Here is a 20925-nt window from a genome sequence, read left to right on the forward strand (position 1 = left end):
TCCAGGAGTGGGGTCGCTGAGGAGACCTCTGCTTCCAAGCGCTGCCCCCGCAGACACCAGGATGTTTGCTGCTTCCAGCCTGCTGCGGGCTGAGGCCCGTGCGCGTGCGGGGTTAGTGGTGTGGGTTCGCTCTGTAAACCTTCCCATGACGGCCAGTGGTCTGCAACGACCAGAGACCTCAAGCCATCCTGGTGCCCCCCAGCCTCACCGGCACCCCCGGGAAGTCACCGTCAGGGTCCCATGGTGCAGGTGGTCTGTGGGTCAGGCGTCTCCTCAGTCTCGGAGGAGACCCCGCACTAACTCCATGCGAGGTCACTGCTGGCTTCCAGAATCTAAAGGCCTCTTGCCTCTTTGTGGGGTTAATCCACTTCCATCCTCTCAGGAGGAGACCGGAAGACTGTCCTCACCGGCCCTCCAAGGTCACTGCTGGCCTCTTCTTTTCCCTGCAATGTGCCCCAAGCATTCCAGGCCTCCTGTTGACTTTCAAAGTCCTAGAATTGCAAGAAATTTAGGAGATGAGTTAACTTTTTAGAGGAGGAAACTGAGACCAAGACAGGGCAGAATGTATTGGATTCAAATGGGACTGAATTTCAGAATCACCCTTTGAAGTAGAAGACGCTGACTAATTTTCATCACTTTTGACCATTAGACATTAGACAATTTGGACTTGTCTGCGAAGGTTCTTCATTTTAATAATTAAAAATGATTTTTAAATGTTTAAAAACACCCTAGTGCTTTATTCAGCAGAAGCAGTCTTTGCGGAAGCACGGGGCACGGCTGCTGACCCAGCTCCGCCGCGGGGAAGCCATCTTTGGTCTGAGCCTGGGTGCCCGAAGACGGCAGGTTCCTTTGAGTCTTCATGGCTCTGCGACGCTAAGAGGACAGGCGGTTTGGATGGGAATCATGGCCTGGGGTGACATGCTGGACAGCTGGCGGGACCCCTGCCCTCAGATCAGGACGCAGCGCACCCACCTCACGCTTCTCTCAGGGACGCAAGGTTGGCTGATTGCTGGGCCGAGAATTTTCACAGCTAAGCCTTGCCCGTGAGAAGGAGCTCGGTCTTCTATCCTCTTTGTTCAAGGGGACAAGTTATTGCCACCAGCCACCTCCCAAGGGCTGCAGTGTACCCCCTCCCCTCCCCGATTCCCACAGCCTTCCGAGGGAAGACGCCATCCTGCTGCACCCACCTCTGCCCCCACTTCTCCCCACGAGCACCAGGGCTGTGCTGGACCCCGGACACGCAGCAGATGTGTGCTTGTCAGTGATTGATCCACATCACCCAGGCACCTTTTCCCTTCCAGACTCCACGCCACCTTCCCGGGCCCCTGTCACTCAGCCCTGCCAGGAGGAAAATCGGCCGCAGGCCAGCTGAGAGCTCTCCAGACCCGAGAGCCAGGCCTGATGGAGGGGTGAGCTGTGCGGGGAGACGTGCCGCGTGCTCCCAGCGCTTCGGCGCCCGGGGACTCACAGCTTGTGGGTGTCCCTCCATAAGCCAGTCCTCCAGGGCACCCCAGGGGCGCTTTATGACAACGTCGTCGGAGTTTGCAGAGAGGCCCAGAGTGCAGGGCATTTACGCGTGTCAGAGGGCCCTGCAGCCGCCTGGGGCCCTCGGCACTTCCAGGGGGGAACGGCCAGATGCCAGCCGCCCCGGGAGCGCAGGGCCGCCGGGCTCAGCCACACAGCGAGGCGGCCGTGGGACCCGTGCGGTTAGAAAGTGCCGGCTTGTAAGGACGGAGCGCAGGGCCGGGCCCAGGCGTTTGTCACAGGAGTCGAGTGGGGGTCCGTGGCGCCCCGAGGGGCTTTCAAGTGATTCCCCAGGAAGGACTTCCTTCTCAAAGAAGCAGTCACAGTGCGCACTGCCGGTGCCTTTGTCCCCAGAGCTGGATTTGTGGAGCTGATTTCTACCAGGCTCAACTGGTTTTAAAAAGCAAGAAAAAATGCACATATTTTCTCAGGGTAACGAGGGACTACGTGTAAGCAGACGGCTCTCTTCGAGAAGAGTGTTCTGATGAGCAGGGGGCCCTGCTCTCAGTTTCCCCTCCCGTTTTTGTTTATAATGCGTGTGATTGCACGAGCTGAGAGGATGCTGACTCGCGGGTCTGGTGATGCAGGATGGCTGTAGCCCCTGCCCGGAGCCCCCATGTTGGCACAGGACACAGCCGCCTCCTCTTGGCACGGCCCCCTGCAGACTGGGAAGGACCCCAGGCCATGTGGCTCTGGCTCGAGCTCAGGTCATGAAAAGCCATCTGCTCGCTTCTGTCCACAACACAGGGCTCAGTCCAGCAATTAGAAAGCGGAGCCCAGGGTCACAACCCAAACGGGCCACCTCCTTAGAAGTTCAAGCTTCTCTCCCCCTTCCTCAGACTCTGTGGGGAGGCGGGGGGTTGGCTGGGTTTCTGCTTATTCTCTGGCCTCCCTTGCTGGGCGGGGCTGAGGGTCCCAGGTCCTGTGGGCGGCTCTGGGGAGCTCCCGGGGCTGCGGTCTCTTGGATGAGGCCGTGTCCTTGTGTCCCCAGCCTCTTTCCCACAAGAGCTGCTCTGGTGGGGTCTCCAGACACTGCCCTCTTGGCTTCCCCCCAGAACGGGCCCTCGCGTCCCTCTGGCCGGACCAGACATCCCGCCAGGGCCGCCCGCAGCTAGACGTCATGGCAAATCCGCTCTGCCCACCTTGGGCACTGGCCCTCGGATGAGCAGAGAGAAGGGCTGGGTCCCAGAGCTGCCCCTCGGACTCCTCCTGGCAAACTCGCTGCTCCCATCTCACACGAGCTGGCTGGCTGGTGGGATCGGGGCCAGGGCTGAAGCGGAGACGGAGCTCCGCAGCTCCAGACCTTGATAGACAGGGGGCTCCGTGGGATGAGTGGGGCGGGCGTCGGAGAATGCACTGTCGATCTAATGGCATCACCGCGCCTGCTCCATGGCCGGCTCCGCCCTGAGAGGATAACCTCGTTGCCGAGGGTTCCAGGGTGTTTAGGGCACCTGGTCTCCACCGCACAAAGGGCCTCCGGGTAGAGGCGGGAGCGGGCAGCCCCACCCAGAGTCCCGGCCCCACGCTGCACGCCCACCGCGGCAGCAGGCGGGCGTGGGGCACGTCGTTCTTGCAGGTTCTGGAGACGCTCGCCGCCCGGGGCCCTGCTGTCACCCTGGGAGACAACAAAGCAGCCCCGCTGCCTGTGCGGCGGAGCGGGGTCCGGGTTTGCAGCTCGGTGACCAGTGGGTGGCTCCTTCCCCAAGGCCGACAGTGAAGTGGCCCGAGGCGTGTCTCTGGGTGGTGGTCACGTCTGCCCGGGAGCGCCGCGGTCGGCTCTGTGCGTGAAGGAAGGTGCGGTCCAGGCTCTAGACGCACTTGCGTGAGAAGTGAGGGCCACAGGAGCCACGAGGCCTGGCTCCCTGCTCGGCCTGTTTGCCATCAGCTCCACAAAGCCCCGTTTAACAGCCAGGACCAGCCTGCTGGCCACTGGGGAGAGCCTGCAGGCCAGACCACCCTTCAGAGTGACAGCGAGTGGGCAAGGGCCTCTCTGTGGTCGTGACAAACTCTATCCATCCATCCGTGCCGGTGACAGATGGAGGGAGACATCCGGGTTGGCTCCCCCACGCTTCTGCCTTGTCCAGGTGCAGCGCCTCTGTGGGGCCTGGGTGCTGGCCACCTCCACCTCCGAGCACATAACGGAGGGTCGGAGTGAGGGGCTTCCTCACCGAGGGCTCACGCAGACTGGATGCAGGCTCTGAAGCCATGAGTGCAGGTACGGATGCCGCCTGGGCGCCGTGGCTGGGCCCCATGCGGGAGCTGAGCCAGTGTGTGCACACACACGTACACACATACACATGCACACACACAGAAACGCACACACACAAACATGCACGCATACACACATAAACACACATGCACACACACTAGTACACGCACATACACATACAGACACATGCACACACACTAACACATACACACACACACGTGCACATCCACACATACACAACGCACATATACACACGCACATGCACACATACACACATAGACACGTGCACACACACGCACACATACATACACAGGCACACACACACGCAGATGCTCGTTGTCCCTCCTTCCTCCCTTCCGCTGGGAAGACGTGCCCCTGGGACCTTGCCAGCTGCGCTGGACAGACAGGAGCCCCAGGTCAAACGACCCCTCCCAGGCTCCCCCGGGTGAACTAGGCGTGGTGTGTGGCCAGCTGTCTGGGCCCTCCTGACCGTGGCAGTAACACAGCGGTCAGCCCTGCTGGCCAGCACTGCCCGCTCCCCACCCCAGGGCGACGTGGGCGTCCTCCATGAGGATGAAGCTGTTCTCACATCCTGTGACCACGTTTTTGCCACTTTTGCCCCCTTCCTCCCAGACACTCCCTTTTCAAAGCACCATGCAGACCGCCCGTGGCTGAGCCAGAGCCCACTCTAGTGACCAACAAAAAGTGGAAATGGGAGGTGTGACCAACATGGACCCCCTGGGGGGACCCAGGCCCCAGGTGGCCCATCACGGCCACCAACTGTCAAAGCCTAGGAAAGCCTGGCCTTGCCGCCTGCGTTGGCCCTTGTCCTATCAGGGGGCCCATGTCCTGTATGTCCGTGACCTGTGTGGCCTGGTCCACAAGGTGTAGCCAATTGCGCTGGGGATGGAGTTGCCAGGGGACCTCGTCACGAGGCTGCAGTGGAAGCGTGGTCAGCTCTGCCTCCCGGATGCATGCTTTGTGCCACCACCTTGAACTCTCAGGCCATTGTTTGTCCCTGTTCAGTTTTTCCAAACGGACGTGACCCGTGGATGCTCATGACGGTTGCTTTGGTCCCACAGATAAAAGCAGGGAGCGCGGCCGAGCGCCCTGCCCTCCGGCCCCGACGCTGCAGGCGGAGAGGAGGAGCCCGGCGGGGGACACGGAGGACAAGGTCAGTGGGCGTAAAAGACGTGAAACCCCAGGCTGGGGGCCCGGGGGCCTGCGCACCCTTCGCACCTGTTTTCCCGCCCGGCTCTGGGCTGTGACGCTTTGCAGATCTGTGTGTGAAGCAGGGCCAGACCCAGCGGGACTGTCCCAGTTCACTGCAGAACGGGAGGGAGGGGCGTGTGGAACCTGGGCAGAAGCAGCCTGGCCGTCCCCTCCGCGTCTGGGCCCAGGGCAGTGTGGGTGGTGACCCTGGTCCCCACGTGCGCTGTCCCCGCATCTCAGGAGGCGCGTGCACGCAGGCGGCCAGGCTGTCGCAGCCACATGGCACTCGGGCAAGGCTGTCGTCTGAGATTGGTCTCCCTGCCACAGAAAACCCGACACACGTTTGTGTCTTCTTAACTCAGTAGAATCTCCAGTCCTTCCCTGCTCCTTACCAAACGGCCTTTGCTGGATCGACCTTGAGTGTGTTTGAGGCATTTACCTTCCCGTGAATAACCCACAGAATTGGCTTTGATTGCTGCTTTGAAAGTCACAAATGGCACCTGCTCTGATCCGTCAGATACGCTGGAGGCCGCGGGTCTGCCCCCGGGTCCTGTGAACGTTCGCTCTCCCTCCGCTGTCACCGGGAGTGTCTCTGCCTCAAGCCTGTGACCTCCCGTTCCCGCCCGTCCGCCCCAGGCCCCGGCTGGCCACAGCCCCGGGCCGCTCCACCCGGGGTTCACGGCTCCCTCCTGCCCTGAGTGCCGACGCCAGACGGTGTGAGTGGATCACCAACGCGAGTGCAGGCTGAGCTTTCGCTCCCCACACAGGACTTCTCTAGAGGAGATGCACTGCCAGGCCGGAATTACGTGTTTGCTAAGCAGATCGTCTTTCTTCTGTCTTAACTACTTTCTTCATCACGGGGCTCCGCATCTCTAACTCACTTTTATTACTTCAGCGTGGAAGGGGAGTTTTATGCCATGATTAGCCATTTTTATCACCACCAGGAAATCATGACCAGCACGGGCCTCAGGAAGACGACCTTGATAATTAGCCCTGGAGAACGCCGGCGTCGCCACGTTTGAGTGTTAGTCCCCGTCGCAAATCACATCCCACCAAGGTCCCTGGAATAATTAGCTGGGGTCACCTCCTGCTCAGAGGCCCCTCATTGGGTTTCATTATTCAATTAGCTTCGTAATGAAAACCGCCCCTAGCTTTTCTGATTGGGTTAGTGACATAAACTCTGGTCCTAACACTTATAGAAGTTTTAACACAGCTGTTTCTGAACACTCCTGACATGTTTGTTATGTAGCTTGAACTCACTTTCTCACGGGACACGAGCACATTTCCTGTTACCCTCGAATTCTGAAAAACGCTGTTCCTAAACTTACCAACCTAGGGATAATTACATAAATCACAGATCATTTATTCAGTGTGATTACCTGTCACGATGAATGAAGGGCCACAAGCGGACCCCGGAATGGACACGTGCGGCCGAGACTGCCTGTCACGGCCCGGGGCTTCCTGGCCTGAGGCCGAGGGGACGGGCTGCCGACGGCCCCGCCCAGAGTCCACGCTGGGCCTCGCCCGGATGAGTGCTGTATCCCGGGCCAGGCCAGGCCTCCGGCCCCTCCTCCCGCCCATCCTCCAGCCCGTCCTCCGGCCGGCTCTGCTGACACTGGCCGTTTGCTCCCTTTGACCCAGGTCCTCCTCCGCTGTGAGGAGAAGGCAGCTTCACTCTGCAGCCGAGGGCTCTGCGGGAGCTCCACGTTGCTCGTTTGGGGTTTGTCTCGCCCGTGCAGACCCTCGGTGCTCTTTTAACTTTATGTCTGAATTTGATGCTTCAGTGCTCCCAGAATTTGGCCCTTTCCTTTCGAATGAATCAGAAATTTGGCCGCGACGGTGGGATGAGTCCTGGTCCCAGTGTGGCCCTCGGGGGCCCTGGAGCAAGTCTTTGCATCCACCGCCACATCCCTGCACGGCCGGCCCTGCAGTGTCAGGCTCACACGGGGTGAGGGGGTGTGGTGTCCCCACTTGTCATCATTCAGGCAAACGGTTAATGGTGTCCTCGCCTTCACTCACAAAGCACTGACAGTGGTGATGGTGGAAACAGATTCTCCACATGCGGGATGGCGTTCCGGGTTGCGTTCCAATTCTTTACACACAAATCTACAGCCGTGATCGCTCCTGACCCCACCCAGAGCCCGGCCGCCGCCTTGAGGAACGTCTAGCATCTACTCTCACCTGGCTCCGAGAGGCAGCGGACGCGTCCTCTTCACAGCCTTCTAAATTTGGGATTTAAAACCATGGAGGCAGCTGGCAGAAGGGAAAAAGTTCCTCCCCACCAGGGTTTATTGCGCTCTCTGCGACTGCATTTCTTTCTTACAGCTACTCCCAAACTGAGGCCGAGTCTCCCTAAAACACACACACACACAGCCTCCTCCTTGGGGTCCTCCAGTCCCCCCTGTAGGGACTGGGTTCTGATTCCTTTTGTCTAACAAAACCCGGGGTCCGCTGCAACCTGCTGCGGCCGACAGGCCAGCCTGAACCGGGGGTCCGAGCTGCGGTGCAACCGTCCGTGTTTCCCCACCTCAAGCAGCTTCTGCTTTTCTCCAAATTCCATCCATAGTGAACAACGATCAAGTGTCCCAGCCACAGTTTATTTTTTTTTTTTCAACTTTAGGAAATAAATCTTCATTTTCTTCTAAGTGATGCCACGTTCAAACGTTTTTATTTTCTCATTGGAGACAGAGACAGAGGGATTCAAACCCCACAGTGCACCAGAATCACCCGCACGATGTAAAACAACCCCTGACGTCGGCCCCCGGAGAGGCGCTCTAGGAGGCGCGTCACCGGAGCTGCTGGACCCGGCAAGGAGCGGCCTTGTCACTTCCTCCTGCCTTCGAGGGCCGGGCCGGGCGGCCCAGCCGCACCCGGGACCCTCCGAGCTCCGAGGTCCTCTGCCCCTGAAGGCAGCGTGTGGGGCACCGTGACTCCAGCCGCTGGGTCAGCCCGTTCCCAGAGATAAATGCAGCGGGACTCCCTGCCCCCGGATGCCCGGGCAGCCAGAAGCAGGCTCTCGGCTGCCACGCCTGTGCCTGATTCCGCACGAGCAGGCGGCTCAGCCAGTTTGGGCTAACCGGGGGGACGCCTCAGTCTGAGTGACTCCGCCTGGTTGTGCCGCTGGTTCTAGGCCCCTTCGCTGACTGTCCCCAGCGGGCCACCACCTAGCAGCCGCTGCGGGCAGGTCTGTCTGCAGACCTGTTCTCCTTTACTTGGCTGCTTATCATTGGAGACGAGTGTTCTAAGTTTAAAAAACAAAGAAAGTGATCTCCTTCTCTTTCTGTTGAAAGGAGCCTCCTTCGATCCTAGTGACAGGAGAGGACAGCGCAGCCAAAGGCACGAGACCCGTGGCCTCCACCCCAGTGCCCGGATCCCCCTGGTAAGATGCCCGGAGCCCGGGAGCCGTGGGAAAGAGCCTCGTCTGGTCCCAGCGTGTGCTGGCTCTCACCACAGGGGAACGCGTGCTCCTTAGGTGACGCTGTTTTAAAAAATTACTTTGCAACTCCTGGTGGGTATATTCCACCCTGTTGTCACGTTCTGCAGGAAGGAAAACAGCATGCGAGTGCTAAGTTCTCCTGCTCCGATATATTTGCAACTATGTATTAAAATCGTGATGCGGTCGCATGTCGGCGGGTGAAAGGCGGTGTCTGGAGGAAGCGCAGCGTGCCTTGAGGTCACAGGCTTTTCCCTCTACTCCAAGGAAAGCCTGGCTGAATGGCTGTTCATTAAAGCTGTGTCTGACTCTCCCAGCTGCCCCGTGAGGAGTCCTGATCTGTGAGTGCACCACACACAAAGTGCCCTCCACCAGGGAGCCCTGACTTCGGTGTTTTTTAAATGTCCTTTCGTAATGGAGTGATTCGGAAGCAGAATAAAAAGGTTGTTATGGCAAAAATTAGTTTTAGAACCTGAAGATGAGAGTGCAGGGTATAGCTGGGAGGAGCCGCTCGTTCAGAGAGCAGAAAAGCAACCACTTGTGTCCGTCTCGTGAGCGGTCAGGGTGGGGGCAGCAGCCGACCGGGGTCCCCAGGGTGGCGTCCGCCCTGCAGGTGTCCCTGGTGACTGGCGATGCCAAAGGCACGTGGGGCGTCTGCACACCCTGGTCACCTGATTACTGTGGGACACCGGGCTCTTAACTGGAGAGACTTTCTCTGTCTGGCCAGTGGTCCTTGTCGCCGGCACCCGGTGGCCTCCTGCCCTCTGCCTTCAGCTGAAATGCTCTGCACACTGGGGACGCCTCACGGAGAAGGGACTCCTCGTGCTGATGCTCAGTGTCATAGTATTTCCAACAACACCCGTTCTCCAATCCCAGCAGTTACCGAGTGTCCCGTGATTCAGTTCAGTTCTGACGCCAACCCCTGGAGTTCGCCCCGACCCCGCGGGCTACGGGCTCAGTCCACAACCCTGCCCCTGCTTCAGGCCCATCTGCAGCTGGGGTCCCCGGGCCGCTGGCACCTCTGCCTGGCTGACCACAAATTCTGGCATCCCCGTGACCTCCCCTCAGGTTCGATAATTTGCTAGAATGACTCACAGAACTTAGGACAGTGATTTACGTGTGATGACAGTTTTATTCTGAAGGACACAGCACAGGGCCGGCCGGATGGAAGAGGCGGTATGGGGCAAGCGCGTGGAAGAGCCTCAGAGCCTCCGCGCCTTCCTGGGGCCACCCCCCTCCCAGGACATCAATGTGGTCACCAGCCAGGACGTTCTCGAACCCAGATAGGGTTTTATGGACATTTCATCCCACAGCAGCCCTGTCCCCTCCTGGAGGTCAGGGGCAGGGCCAAAAACCCTCCCTCTAATCACGTGGTGGGTCCCTCTGTGACCAGCCCCCCGCCCCCAAGAGTCACCTCATCAGCGTGAACACGCGTGTGGTCAGAGGGGCTCCTTATGGATAAAAAGATCCTCCAGTCACTCAACTGATTCCAAGAGCCTCCGGAGCTTGGTGCCAGGAACTGACTGGGGACAAAACAAACAATGTGCATTTTTATGATGCCACAAATGCCGTCTGGGGTCTTCTGTGACCAGACCCTCTCACGTGTGTTTCGAAAGCAAACACACTTTACAACAAGTCATATTCAGGGGGTTGGGATAAACCCAGCGCAGGTGTGGCCCTGTTACTCTGCGTCCGCAGTGCTGCGCTTGGGGGATTGCAATGAGGTGAAGACGTGACCTTGAGCACAAGCGCCTTCTAATTGTGGAAGCCGCATTTTCATTCCTTGATAATGCCATTAAGTGCAGAGTGCTTCGTGAGATATGAAATTGCACTGTCCCGGCTTCCGCTCCTGCTCCGTGTGGGTCTCTGCCTGTAAATTATTAAGCAGCCCCGAGCGGCAGCTGTGCGGGAGCCGCCCCCTCCTGACTCAGCGGCAGCAGGTCAGGGAAGGCAGGTGACACGTGCTTGCACACTGCAGGAGAGCGGTCGTGCCCACAGGCGTGCCCACGCCCCGTGTGCACTTTGTGAGTGGGAATTACGCCCGCTGGCTGGACCCGGCATCATTTTGCACCTCTGCTCCCCTCTCTCCCTGCCTCCCTGACTCAGTTCCACCTGAGGGAGGGCTGCCCGGCCTTGCTGAGCAGTCACCAGGTTAAGGATGCAAGCGTTCAAAGACCGGCCACACCTGGGAGGGAGGCCCCCCTGAGAAGTGGAGGAGGGACCCCGGACCTCGCAGGGTGCAGGGGTGCGGGGGCAGCGCTGGACCCGGCTCCTCCTGCGGCTCCCCTCTGACTGGGGAGAGGCTGCCTGCCACGTGGGCTGACCTCACATTCATGTCGGCATTGCACAAACGGAAGCCCCGGTAAGGACACGCCTCGTGCCGACTGCGATCTGCCCCCAGGGAGAGCCCGTCCGCCCCGGGAGCTGTGCCTCTCGCACACAGGGAGCGCAGATCGCCCACCATGACCCCGCTCCCGGGTCGGCTAGGCGTCAGCCCGTATCCGGGGTCAGCCAGGTTCTCAGGAGATAAAGCGCAGAGAGACCCACCGGAGGCGCGGGGAGGCCAGGATGCTGGCTCCTCCATCTGCCGTCCCTGCCGGCCACTTACCCACAGCTTAGGGCGCTTGAGTCGGCCATCGGCAGGTAAGGGTGTCCTCACCCAGACGGAGAATGTTCCAGGGGCGCTGGGTGCCTTTAACTCCCTGATGAGCAGGGACTCACGGGGGCGGGTGTTTCAGGTGAAAGCGAGGTGGAGAGGCTGCGGAGAAGCGGCCGGGTCTCTAAGACGCGAGCCAGGGTCCTGCAGGCACTGTCAGTGGGGCGGGGGGTGGGGACCGCCAGGGGCCTCGGGGGACTCCACCAAGTGGGTCTCTTCGTTCTCATGGCCGGAAGCCCGGGGCACCCTGCCCGCGTCCCAGCCCCTCGTGTCCTTGTTCCTGCCTCTCCGCGGACGCCCCCCACCAGTCAAGGGCCAGCTCGCTCCCGCCTCGAGGGCTGACCCCCCGGAGGGAAGGCTGCCGGCCCAGGTCAGATCCGGGCGTGAGACACTTTGCCCACAGAGCCTCGGCCTCAGCCTCAGAGCAACATTCTCCTAAGAAGACTGGGAATTCCTAGAGGCTTCCAGACGATGCAGTGCAGGTGGGGCGGGCCGAGCCGGCTGGGCTGGCGCAGGCTCGGGGAGGACTCCTGGTCACCGCGGGGCCGTGTAGGGGCAGCAGGAAGCACAAAAAGGAAGTCAAAGTTTGGCAATCGATTCAAAGACTGTAACATAGAAATCAAACTCGTATTTTTGGCTACTGTTTCCATTGTGGTTATGCTTTTTAACAAATCGGGGCTTAGAAATTGAATGTTCGAGAAGACAGCAGGGTGAGCTGAGGCCTCAAGTCAGATGCGTGTATTTGTCGGGGAGAAACTTGCTTCTAAAAGTTATACTGTTGGCATTTTGGAAAACACACTGGGAGATGTAGGAACGTGTTGGTTGGTTTAGACGTGATGAGGGAGGTTCTCTGTAAGAGCCGTTCTGGGCAGGACATCTAAGTGCGCGCACATGGAGAGCCCCGAGAAGCGGGGTGTATCCGGAGCTGTTCTTAACTCGCTGCGACTCTCTCCGCTGCTGTAATTGCCAAGAGAGATGGCCGGACGCGTAGCCTCCTTGAGAGCATTAAGGCAGCACGAAGCGCTTCAGGATGTGCAATCAGCGCCCCGACGACACACGAGAAAGGGAGAGAGCCGCCTGCCCGCTCTCATCTCACGGCCTGGGCGGTGTAACCACTGGATACAGTTTCAGAGTCCAGAACAATTTCTTCAGCCGCCTCTGTTCTCCAGAACTCGTTCAGCTTCACGCCTCAGGGGAGCTGTGAGGATGCCATTAACTGAGACGCAGTATTTTAAGAAGGAAAAAGAAAACGAAGTCTGCACATGAACTTCCACACGAGGAGCACCCTCTCCGCCCCGGAACGGGGAGCCTGGACTTGCGTCCTAGCAAGGGTTGCAGCGTAATTTGAATTATTCTTTTTTTCAAATCTGCTCCTGTTTTCAGGTATGTTAATACTAGCATAGCATCGTTTAAGTCTCTTAAAGAATTTCTGTTTCTTCTTCTTCTTTATATTTAATAGTTTGGCTTTTGACCCAAATGGCAATTTGGGCGGAATTAAACTATTGTATTATTGGGAGATACTTAAAATGTTTTTCTGGAAATTATTGAAGACATGGGAAAACATCAAAAGTAATTGCTAAATGAAGTGTAAGACCCATGAGCTTTTGGCTCAAATGACAAAAAAAGGCCATCACCAATGATTCATTACCGTTTTAAATTATTTAAGACTATGGATTTATAAATAATGAGCAGTTTTCATAAAATCGGACCACTGGCTTTAGGATTATATCTTTTTCCACAAAATGAAGATTAATGCAGTACAAGGTTTATGTCAGTGATGTGTTAATAGCAAAACCCAAGTCCTTTATTTATTATTTATCGTTGTTGAAGTGCAGTTGACTTACAGCGTTAGTTTCAGGTGTACAGCAGCGTGACTCTGTCATACGTGTACATACACGGATTCTTTTCCAGATTCTTTTCCATTGTGGTTTATGACAGGAAATTGAATACAGTTCCCTGTGCTCTACAGTAGGACCTTGTTGTTTATCTATTTTATATATAGCAGTTAGTATCTGCTAATCCCATACCCCCAATTTATCCTCCTCCATCCCCTTTCCTCTTTGGTAACCATGATTGTTTTCTATGTCTGTGAGTCTGTTTCTGTTTTATAAATACATTCATTTGTGTCTTTTTTTTTTAAGATTCCACATGTAAGTGATATTATATGATGTTTGTGTTTGTCTGACTTACTTCACTTTGTATGATAATCTCTAGGTCCATCCATTTTGCTGCAAATGGCATTATCCTTTTTATGGCTGAGTAGTATTCCATTGTATAAATATACCACATCTGCTTTATCCAGTCATCTGTTGATGGGCATTTAGTTTGCTTCCATGTCTTGGCTGTTGTAAATAGAGTGCTAATGAACATTGGGGTGCATATATCTTTTTGAATTAGACTTCCCTCTGGATATATACCCAGGAATGGCATTGCTGGATCATATGGTAAATCTATTTTCAGTTTTTTAAGGAACGTCCATACTGTTTTCCATGATGGCTGCGACAGACTACATTCCCACCAGCACTGTAGGAGGGCTCCTGTTTCTCCACATCCTCTCCAGCATTTATTACATGAGACTTTTGCTGATGCCATTCTGACTGGTGTGAGCTGGTTGACTGGCTCAGCCTCCAGCCCCTCTCCCCTCCCCAGAGGCTGTCCCCATCCTCTAGTCACAGGCTTGGTTCCCTGGTAACCAGCCCCATCCTCGGCACCTTCCCAGAGTACCCCCATTGATGTAGACTCAGGTGTGATGGGAGGGGCCTGGGATGTGAGTGATAGAAGGTGCTCCTTCCACCTTGATTGCTCTTCCCTCCTCAGTTAGGAAGGGTTTTGGGAGCCTGTTTAGAAATGGGGATGGAGACCGAATATATATTTCTGAATATAAATCATGATGTCACAAGAGCGAGAGCAGGAGTGAGGTTTCGATCCTCTCTTGCCTGAACCTTCGTGTCTCCAGGCTGCCTCACCCAACCCTGCCGGGTCAGCCCCTTCCCGGAGACAAAGGTGGGCAGAACCAGGAGGGGGAAGGAGAGCAAAGGGCACACAGGTGCTGGTTTTCAGTTCAGAGACCCCCGCCCTGGGCATGCGACCCAGTGAATGTCCTGCAGACAGGACACTCCTCCTGGGACGGGGCACGCAGGAGCAAACAGCAGGTGGAGAGAGGACCCAGGCGGGTTTCTGTGTGGGTGTGGTGGGAGCAGGGGAGGCACGTACCCCTCTCCCCACTGGAACAATGTGGATGCTTGGAGAGAGAAGCAGAAATGTCTTCCGTCTTATAGAGCCCATGAACGCTGGGGCTCGCTGTGCGAAGGTGGCCGGGAGTCCTTCTGCAGGACGGTCCCCTCGCCAGCACTCCCAGGCTCCATTTGCTGCAGTCCAGATCGTCGTGTATCAGGGCCGCTAAGTGAGGCTGTTTCGTAGCCAACTCCACTACTCCTGTGCTCTAATGATACCCTCTGGGAAGCGAGGACAGTCAGAGAGAAGGAGGAACGTGGCAGCCATCCAGGACTTATCAGTGTGATTAAAGAAGGAGAAGGTATATGTGTTACTTAAAACGTGCATAAAACGATACATAAAATTAATTTTGCATGTTACAGCTGGCCTGGCCTAGTTGAGACCAGCCGTAACAAGTGGATGGGCAGGTTTCTCTTGGGAAATCATGTTTATTTACCCTGCTGCCAGCTTTTTGGTTCAGTTCCGCACGTGTCCCTATGGCACAGGAACTGGTTCTCTGTAGCCGGGATGTAAGCGTGTGCCGTGTTAACTGTTGTCACTCTACTGTCCCCCGGGCAATGATCCCTTATTAAGTCCCTAATTAGCTCCATTCTTCCCTGGCTCGAGAGGCTCGGTGGGTGGTGGAAATAGCGAGGTGTGACTGTTTCCTACACTTTGCTGCGGTCCAGGCCCATCCCCACAATGAGGATGTGGTGTGGGCATCCGTGGACGCATCCCCAGGCACTTACAGTGTATCCCCAAGGCAGCAAATGTTCAGCCCAGACCCACTCAGCATCTGGGGACAACTGGCCCAAGTAAATCCACAAATGTAAAGCTTCTTTCTTGAGTTAACAGCCAGGCTTGGAGCCAGAGGGAAAGCTACCCAGGAACTCAGGGAGATAAAGACCTGAGTGCACCTGACAAAGGACACCTGGGGCCTCACATCAGGGGACTCTTGGAGCCTGTGCTCCCCAGTGTCTGCGTGTACCCACTTCTTCAGGGAGGGACACCTGCCCAGACCCGCCGGCCTGCGCTCGGCCCAGCTGCAGGACAGGTGGCCGTGGCGCCGTCAGCAGCAGCCTGGACGGACCCTGCAGTCCTGCCGCTCTTCACTGGGCAGTGGACGTCTTCGCTCTCCTACGTTCAGCTGCTTCTTATCCCCCGTCCCCGCCCCCTCCCCTGACCAGAACCTTCTCAGGCCCAACGGGACCTCTGCACTGAGACACTATGATGCACCCCCAGAGCCGGTGGGAGGGGCTGGGGTGCACTGAGGCCCCTTGTTAGGAGCTGGCCCGGGCTGCCTCTGCTCCCTGTCTGTGCCCTCGGGTGCATAACCCTTTCCCGGTAGCTGCCCTCCTCTGTGTTCCGAGGATGTGGCACCTCAGGAATTCTCACTGAAATACCCCTTACCCCCCAGCATGGATTTACACACCCCTGACTTTTCCACGTCCGTGGATCCTCCAGTGACAGTGCTTCCTCAGTGAGCACATCACTCCCTGGGTCCTGCAGCTGCCACAGCGAAGGCAGTGCCGGGTTTGGGGGGACCAGGACCCATCTGTAAAAACCTGAGGTGCAGATCTTTAGGGAAGAGGGAGGTGGTGGGGCAAGTGTCCCTGCACAGACCCCAGCTGCTGTCTCACTATTGGAAAGTCTCCCCAGAGTCCGTCCTCTGCGTTGGGGTCTGTCCTGAGTCGGGCTCTGCAGAAGCAGCACCTTGGACAGGGCTCGAGGTGCCTGTGGGTCACTGAGGGGGCTTTCCAGGAAAGCAGGCGTGGGAAGGCAGGGCTGAGCAGGATGGGGTCTCAGCTGGAGGCTATGCCCCGAGTGCCTTGGACCATGAACCCTACCAGGCTGTCCAGGGCAGCTGCCAGTGGGGGGTCTCCAGGTGACGCAGTGACCAGCTGAGCACAATTATCCAGAGAACATGCAGCTGTGAGCCCAGGACAGCCCAGCTCAGGGAGCTGGGGGTGGACTTCCCTGCCCGTAAGGCTGACACGCGGGGAGGGGCACCAGCATGACGGTGACTGGGGTCCTGGACCAAACTGGAAACTCAGGAGAAAAGAACAGAAGCTAGTTAAATAAGAGTTGGAAGGGACTTCAGAAATCATGCTAGTCCACCAATCTTCTGTCCAGGAGGACACTGAGGCCCACGGCTGTGACTTCACTGCCCAGAGTCTCCACCCTGGACCCCCAGCTGAGTGGGCCCTCCCTCCAGGAGTCTAGAGGAGGGAGCAGGTCAGTGAGCCATGGGGGTGAGGCCACTAGGGGCTGGGGTGCGATGCCCAGATCGCTGGTGTGTGTGTGTGGAGGGCGGTGGGGGCCGGAGGTCCTCCTGCTGGGACAGTGGTTCCTGCCAGGTGTATCCACTGCAGCTGGACCAGCAGAAGTTCATTGTCCCACAGGTGAGGTCAGGGGTCCTGGGGTTCACATAGCAGCTCTTAAATCTTAAGTGGATAGACAGGGATGCAGGGAGCCAAAGATGCTTCTGGAATTTTCCACTCAGGCCAAGCACAGTCAAACATCATAAAAAAAAAATCCAAGCCAGACTGTTACAGATTTTACCTGATATCTGCCAGGAGCTTCGGCCTTGGGGCTTATTTTCCAGCCACAGCCCAGCCACAGAAGACTTCTGAACCTGCATGTGGCCAGTGGCCAGCTGCTCACGTGCACCAGACGAGCCCGGCTAGATGCACTCAACGTGGGAGGGAGAGCCTGCCGTCAACCCTGCAGCTGCCAGTCTGCTTGCCTCTCGCTCGGCATCGCCTGTGCTCTGACCTAGCTGGGGGCTTTAACGTTCCAGACAGGAGACCACCCCCACCCCCCAACCCCATGCTCCCCAAAGAGTGCAGGTGGGCCAAGTGTGGGGCCGGGAGCATGCACTGAGCATTGCCAGGGAACGCAGCCCCCAGACCCACCAGGAAGCACTCATCACCGGAGCCACGTGTGAGAGGGAAGGGGCACGTGCCCCGGCAGGGCTTATGGTCCCTGCAAGCCCGGAATTCTGTGACAGAGCTCACGCAGTGGCAGAATGCTACATAATTTATGGCACAGCATAATTACCTCCAGCTTTACAGTTGACAAAAGCCTCTTATCCCAGCCCAGCTCTGCACTGAAAGGCAGGCACTCTCCTCCAGGCCCCGAGGGGTTACCTGTCCCCCGCCCAGGCTCGCTAAGGAGGGCCCAATCCACCGGGCAGGGACCTTGTCCAGTTTGCCAGCATCGCTCCTGGGCCTGTAGCCCCCAGCCGGGGCCCAGGCTGCACCCCTGTGGCACCGTCCGACCTCTAACAAATGTGGAGCCCGCATGTCTTGCCTTGATTTCCCCGCAGCGAGGAGTGTGTTAGAGTCACACTAGTCTCACCCCAACCCCCGCCTTCACCAGTGATGGCGCTGAGGCCACAGAGGGTGAGGGCAGCTCCCAAGGTCACCTGAAGGTCAAGGGCAGGTCTGGAGCTGGAGGGTGCGTAAGCCAAGAAGGCAGGTCACGGTCCTCCAAGTGGATGACCAGGCCAGCTGTGGCCAAAGCTGCAGGCCCAGTGCTGGGGTTTGGGTCGCTGCTGGCTGGCTGCGGGCCCTGATGCTGGCACCCAGGACCCAGAGGGGCCACGAGGGAGCCCACCGACTTGTCCACGACAAACTCAGAGGCTTCAGCAACAGGGGTTTGTCATCTCACGGTGCTGGAGGTCAGAATCCAACACGGGTCTCACGGGGCTGAACCACGGTGTGGGCGGGGCTGGCTCCTTCCAGAGGCTCCGGGAGAATCTGCTCCTCCCCTTTTCTGGCTTCTAGAGGCGCCTACATCCCTGATCCCCTTCCTCCAAGTTCAAGGCCAGCAGTGGAGCATCTTCTGATCTCTCTCCCCCAACCCTGTGTGTGTACGTGTGTGTGTGTGTCTGTCTGTCTGTCTCACTTCTCCTTCTGTCCTGACATTTCCTTCTCTGACTCCACCCTCCTGCCTTCCCCTCCTCTTCTGAGGACCCTTGTGATTGCACTGAACCCACCTGGACAGTCCAGGGTACTCCCCCCGTCTCAGGATATTACCTTAGTCCCAGGTGCAAGGTCCCCTTTGCCACGTCAGGCAACACTCAGAGGCCCTGGGGAGTCAGATGGGCACCTCTTTGGGGCCATTATTCTGTCTACCACTCCCATGAACCGGTCTGTCTGGGCAGTAAATCAGACAGACCATCCCAAGGTCATCTCTGCAAAGGGACCTGGTCTGCAGTTTCCAGCACCGGAGGCCCAGCCCCCAAGCCCTCCATCCGGCCGGTGGAAAGTGGCTGGCGGGGCTGAGTGTGGAGACCGGGGGTGGGAAGGACATTCTGTGTGTGAAGCAGAGTGGTCTGTGCGGACGTGGATCCAGACAGAGGGCAAACAGCCACGCATGTCTGCCTGGTGACGTAGGGGCCGGCTGCTGGGAGCCCGGGCAGGGCCCAGGAGTGCCCCCAATTTGTCTCCAAGAGACATCAAAGGCCGGGGGGTCCAGCCCCTGTGGGTGTCCTGACCATTCCCGCAGCTTCTGGGGAGCCTGAGGACAGGCCTGGAGCTTTCAGGGCCCTCGGTGGTCACTGTGGGAAGCTGAGGTCCAGGGAGGGGAGAGGCCTTGCCCGAGGGAAACCTTCTGAAAAGCTCAGACCAGAAACAGGCCTTGGTGTCCGACAGAGCCCATCCGTCTGCACCACTGCAAGACTGACCGGGGACACAGCCACGGCCGGAGGGCCGCCCAGTGACCATGTTTGCTGGGAAGCACGGAGGCCAGACCCCAGCCCTGTGCTGGCTCCCACGTTGCAGACCCGTATTCCTTAGGAAGGGCCCCTTTCCTTTCTTTTGGTTTTCTTTGCTTTGCTTTTTTCCCCTTTGTAATCTTTTCTCCTCTCTGATAACCTTTCAAAGATATGAGGTCTTCAAATTGTATGTTATTCCTTTCACTATGTGTCAAAATACGAGGCTTAATTGTTTGCTCTAGAAATGAGCCAGGACGCCAGGGCGAGGTCGCTAATTCAAGCAGCCCCTTTGCTGTCTCTCTGCTGGTGAGGGGTGAGCTGTGGGCCTGTGTCTACCTCCGTGGCCCATGAACCTTGCCGCACGGGCAGTGCCCGGCAGGGGAGGTTGACTGGGAGCCACTCCCGGTGTCGCTCAGCCCCTGGACCCGGGGCCAGGGCAGCGAATTCCTCTAAAAGGAGGGAGGTGGCGTGCAGGGAAGGGCTCAGGCTTCCTGGGGCCCGTGAAGCCGCTCGCTTCTCTGAACTTCGGTGTCCTTACAGGTAAAAGGGTGGTCAGAACAGTGTCCGCTTGCGAATCAAATGAGGTAACACACGAGAAACGTCTGGAAATCACCCTAAGATGCCAGACATCACCGTTATTCAGTCTGGGTGTAAAAAATCTTTGCAAATGTGTGGATTTTGACCCCGGAGGCTTCTTGAGTTAGGGCGCATGCTGACCAATTTTTTCTGAATGTCGCTGAGGGAACTAAGAGGAGTTTCTCAACTCGCACAGGTGTGTGGTGTGGACGGGCGACGACCGAGTTTTCTTCTTCAACCCGACGATGCAGCTGTCGGTCTGGGAGAAGCCTGTGGACCTGCGGAACCGCGGGGACCTCAATAGGATCATCGAAGACCCTCCCCACAAGCGCAAACTGGAGGCCACAACAAGTAACTAAGGGCGGGCCCTTTGCACCCGTCCTGTTTAATCTAAACTATACGTTCCCAGTGAATGTGCGAGGAAGGCACATTTTTCCTGGTTATGTTCGCAACTGATTTTTAAGGAGTCGCGTTCCCCGCTTCAGAATTTAGCAATTACATCTTTATGGTGCTTCCTGCAGAAACGATCCTCCCAAGGGGTCGGCTCTGGCTCTCCTTTGGCACCACGTAACGTTACTAACCCAGAGAAAGGTTTTATCCATCAGCCCCTCGAAACTTTCTCTCCAGCATGTAATTTTGTTCCGAAGGTCTTATGAACGCCACCTGAGACCAGAGGTAGCGCGAGAGAAAGGGTTCTTCCATCTCACACGCTCCGGCCAGAGCTTTGGATGGAATCCAGCGTCCTGCGTTTGACTGGGTGCTTGGGTTCCAGGAAAGCGCACGTGTGGGCGGGGAAGGGTTCCTTTGGGCTGCAGGCAGAGCGGGTGCTTGGCGGAGGGGCAGCCGCTTCTGGCGGTGCCCCGCAGAGCTCCTCTTCCCCACGGTCAGGGGAGAGCACTTAGCATTTTCGGAAAGCGTCCTTTCCGATGCGATCTCACACATTTTTTACCAGCTGCTGTGTCGGGGAAGCGCCACTCCCTGAGCACGTGGGTTACGTCACGTTGGCGTCACTGGAGCTCGAGGCAGGGAGCTCTCCCTGACTGGCCTGCAGAGCTCGGCTGGAAGGCCAGGCGATGGGGCTTCATCCCCTGAAAGAGGGTTTTACTTTCGTGGGGTGTTTTACTGCGTTTGCAATAATCTTTTCGATTCCACCTCACGTGGGGCTGACACAGATGACAGACATCAGCCCGCGTTGTCAGATCCAGAGGCATTTGAATGGAACTTGAGAAGGCTGTATCATAAAAGTGGGCTCAGCATTCTGAACAGTGCTCGGAGATGCGGGAAAGATTGCTCTTGCAAAGCCGGTAGGAGTCTGCTAAGACTGAGAGGTTGGCACAGTTAACCCGCCCTCTCACGTAGGATAACACGTGCGTCCCGCAGAG

At 57.4% G+C, this 20925-nt stretch overlaps 1 protein-coding gene across 1 annotated transcript in view; it reads left to right on the forward strand.

Moving 5' to 3' along the window:
• The first annotated feature begins 4847 nt into the window (after positions 1 to 4847).
• Positions 4848 to 20925, forward strand: part of TCERG1L (transcription elongation regulator 1 like) — a 58853-nt gene continuing 42775 nt past the window's right edge. Inside the window, exons 1-3 of the mRNA XM_032492049.1 lie at positions 4848 to 4907; positions 8236 to 8324; positions 19740 to 19894. Coding sequence (XP_032347940.1) covers positions 19789 to 19894 — 106 coding nt within the window. The 5' untranslated portion in view covers positions 4848 to 4907; positions 8236 to 8324; positions 19740 to 19788. The remainder of the gene's footprint in view (positions 4908 to 8235; positions 8325 to 19739; positions 19895 to 20925) is intronic.

This window comes from Camelus ferus, chromosome 11, assembly GCF_009834535.1.
Source record: "Camelus ferus isolate YT-003-E chromosome 11, BCGSAC_Cfer_1.0, whole genome shotgun sequence".
In the NCBI taxonomy this organism is placed as follows: domain Eukaryota; kingdom Metazoa; phylum Chordata; class Mammalia; order Artiodactyla; family Camelidae; genus Camelus; species Camelus ferus.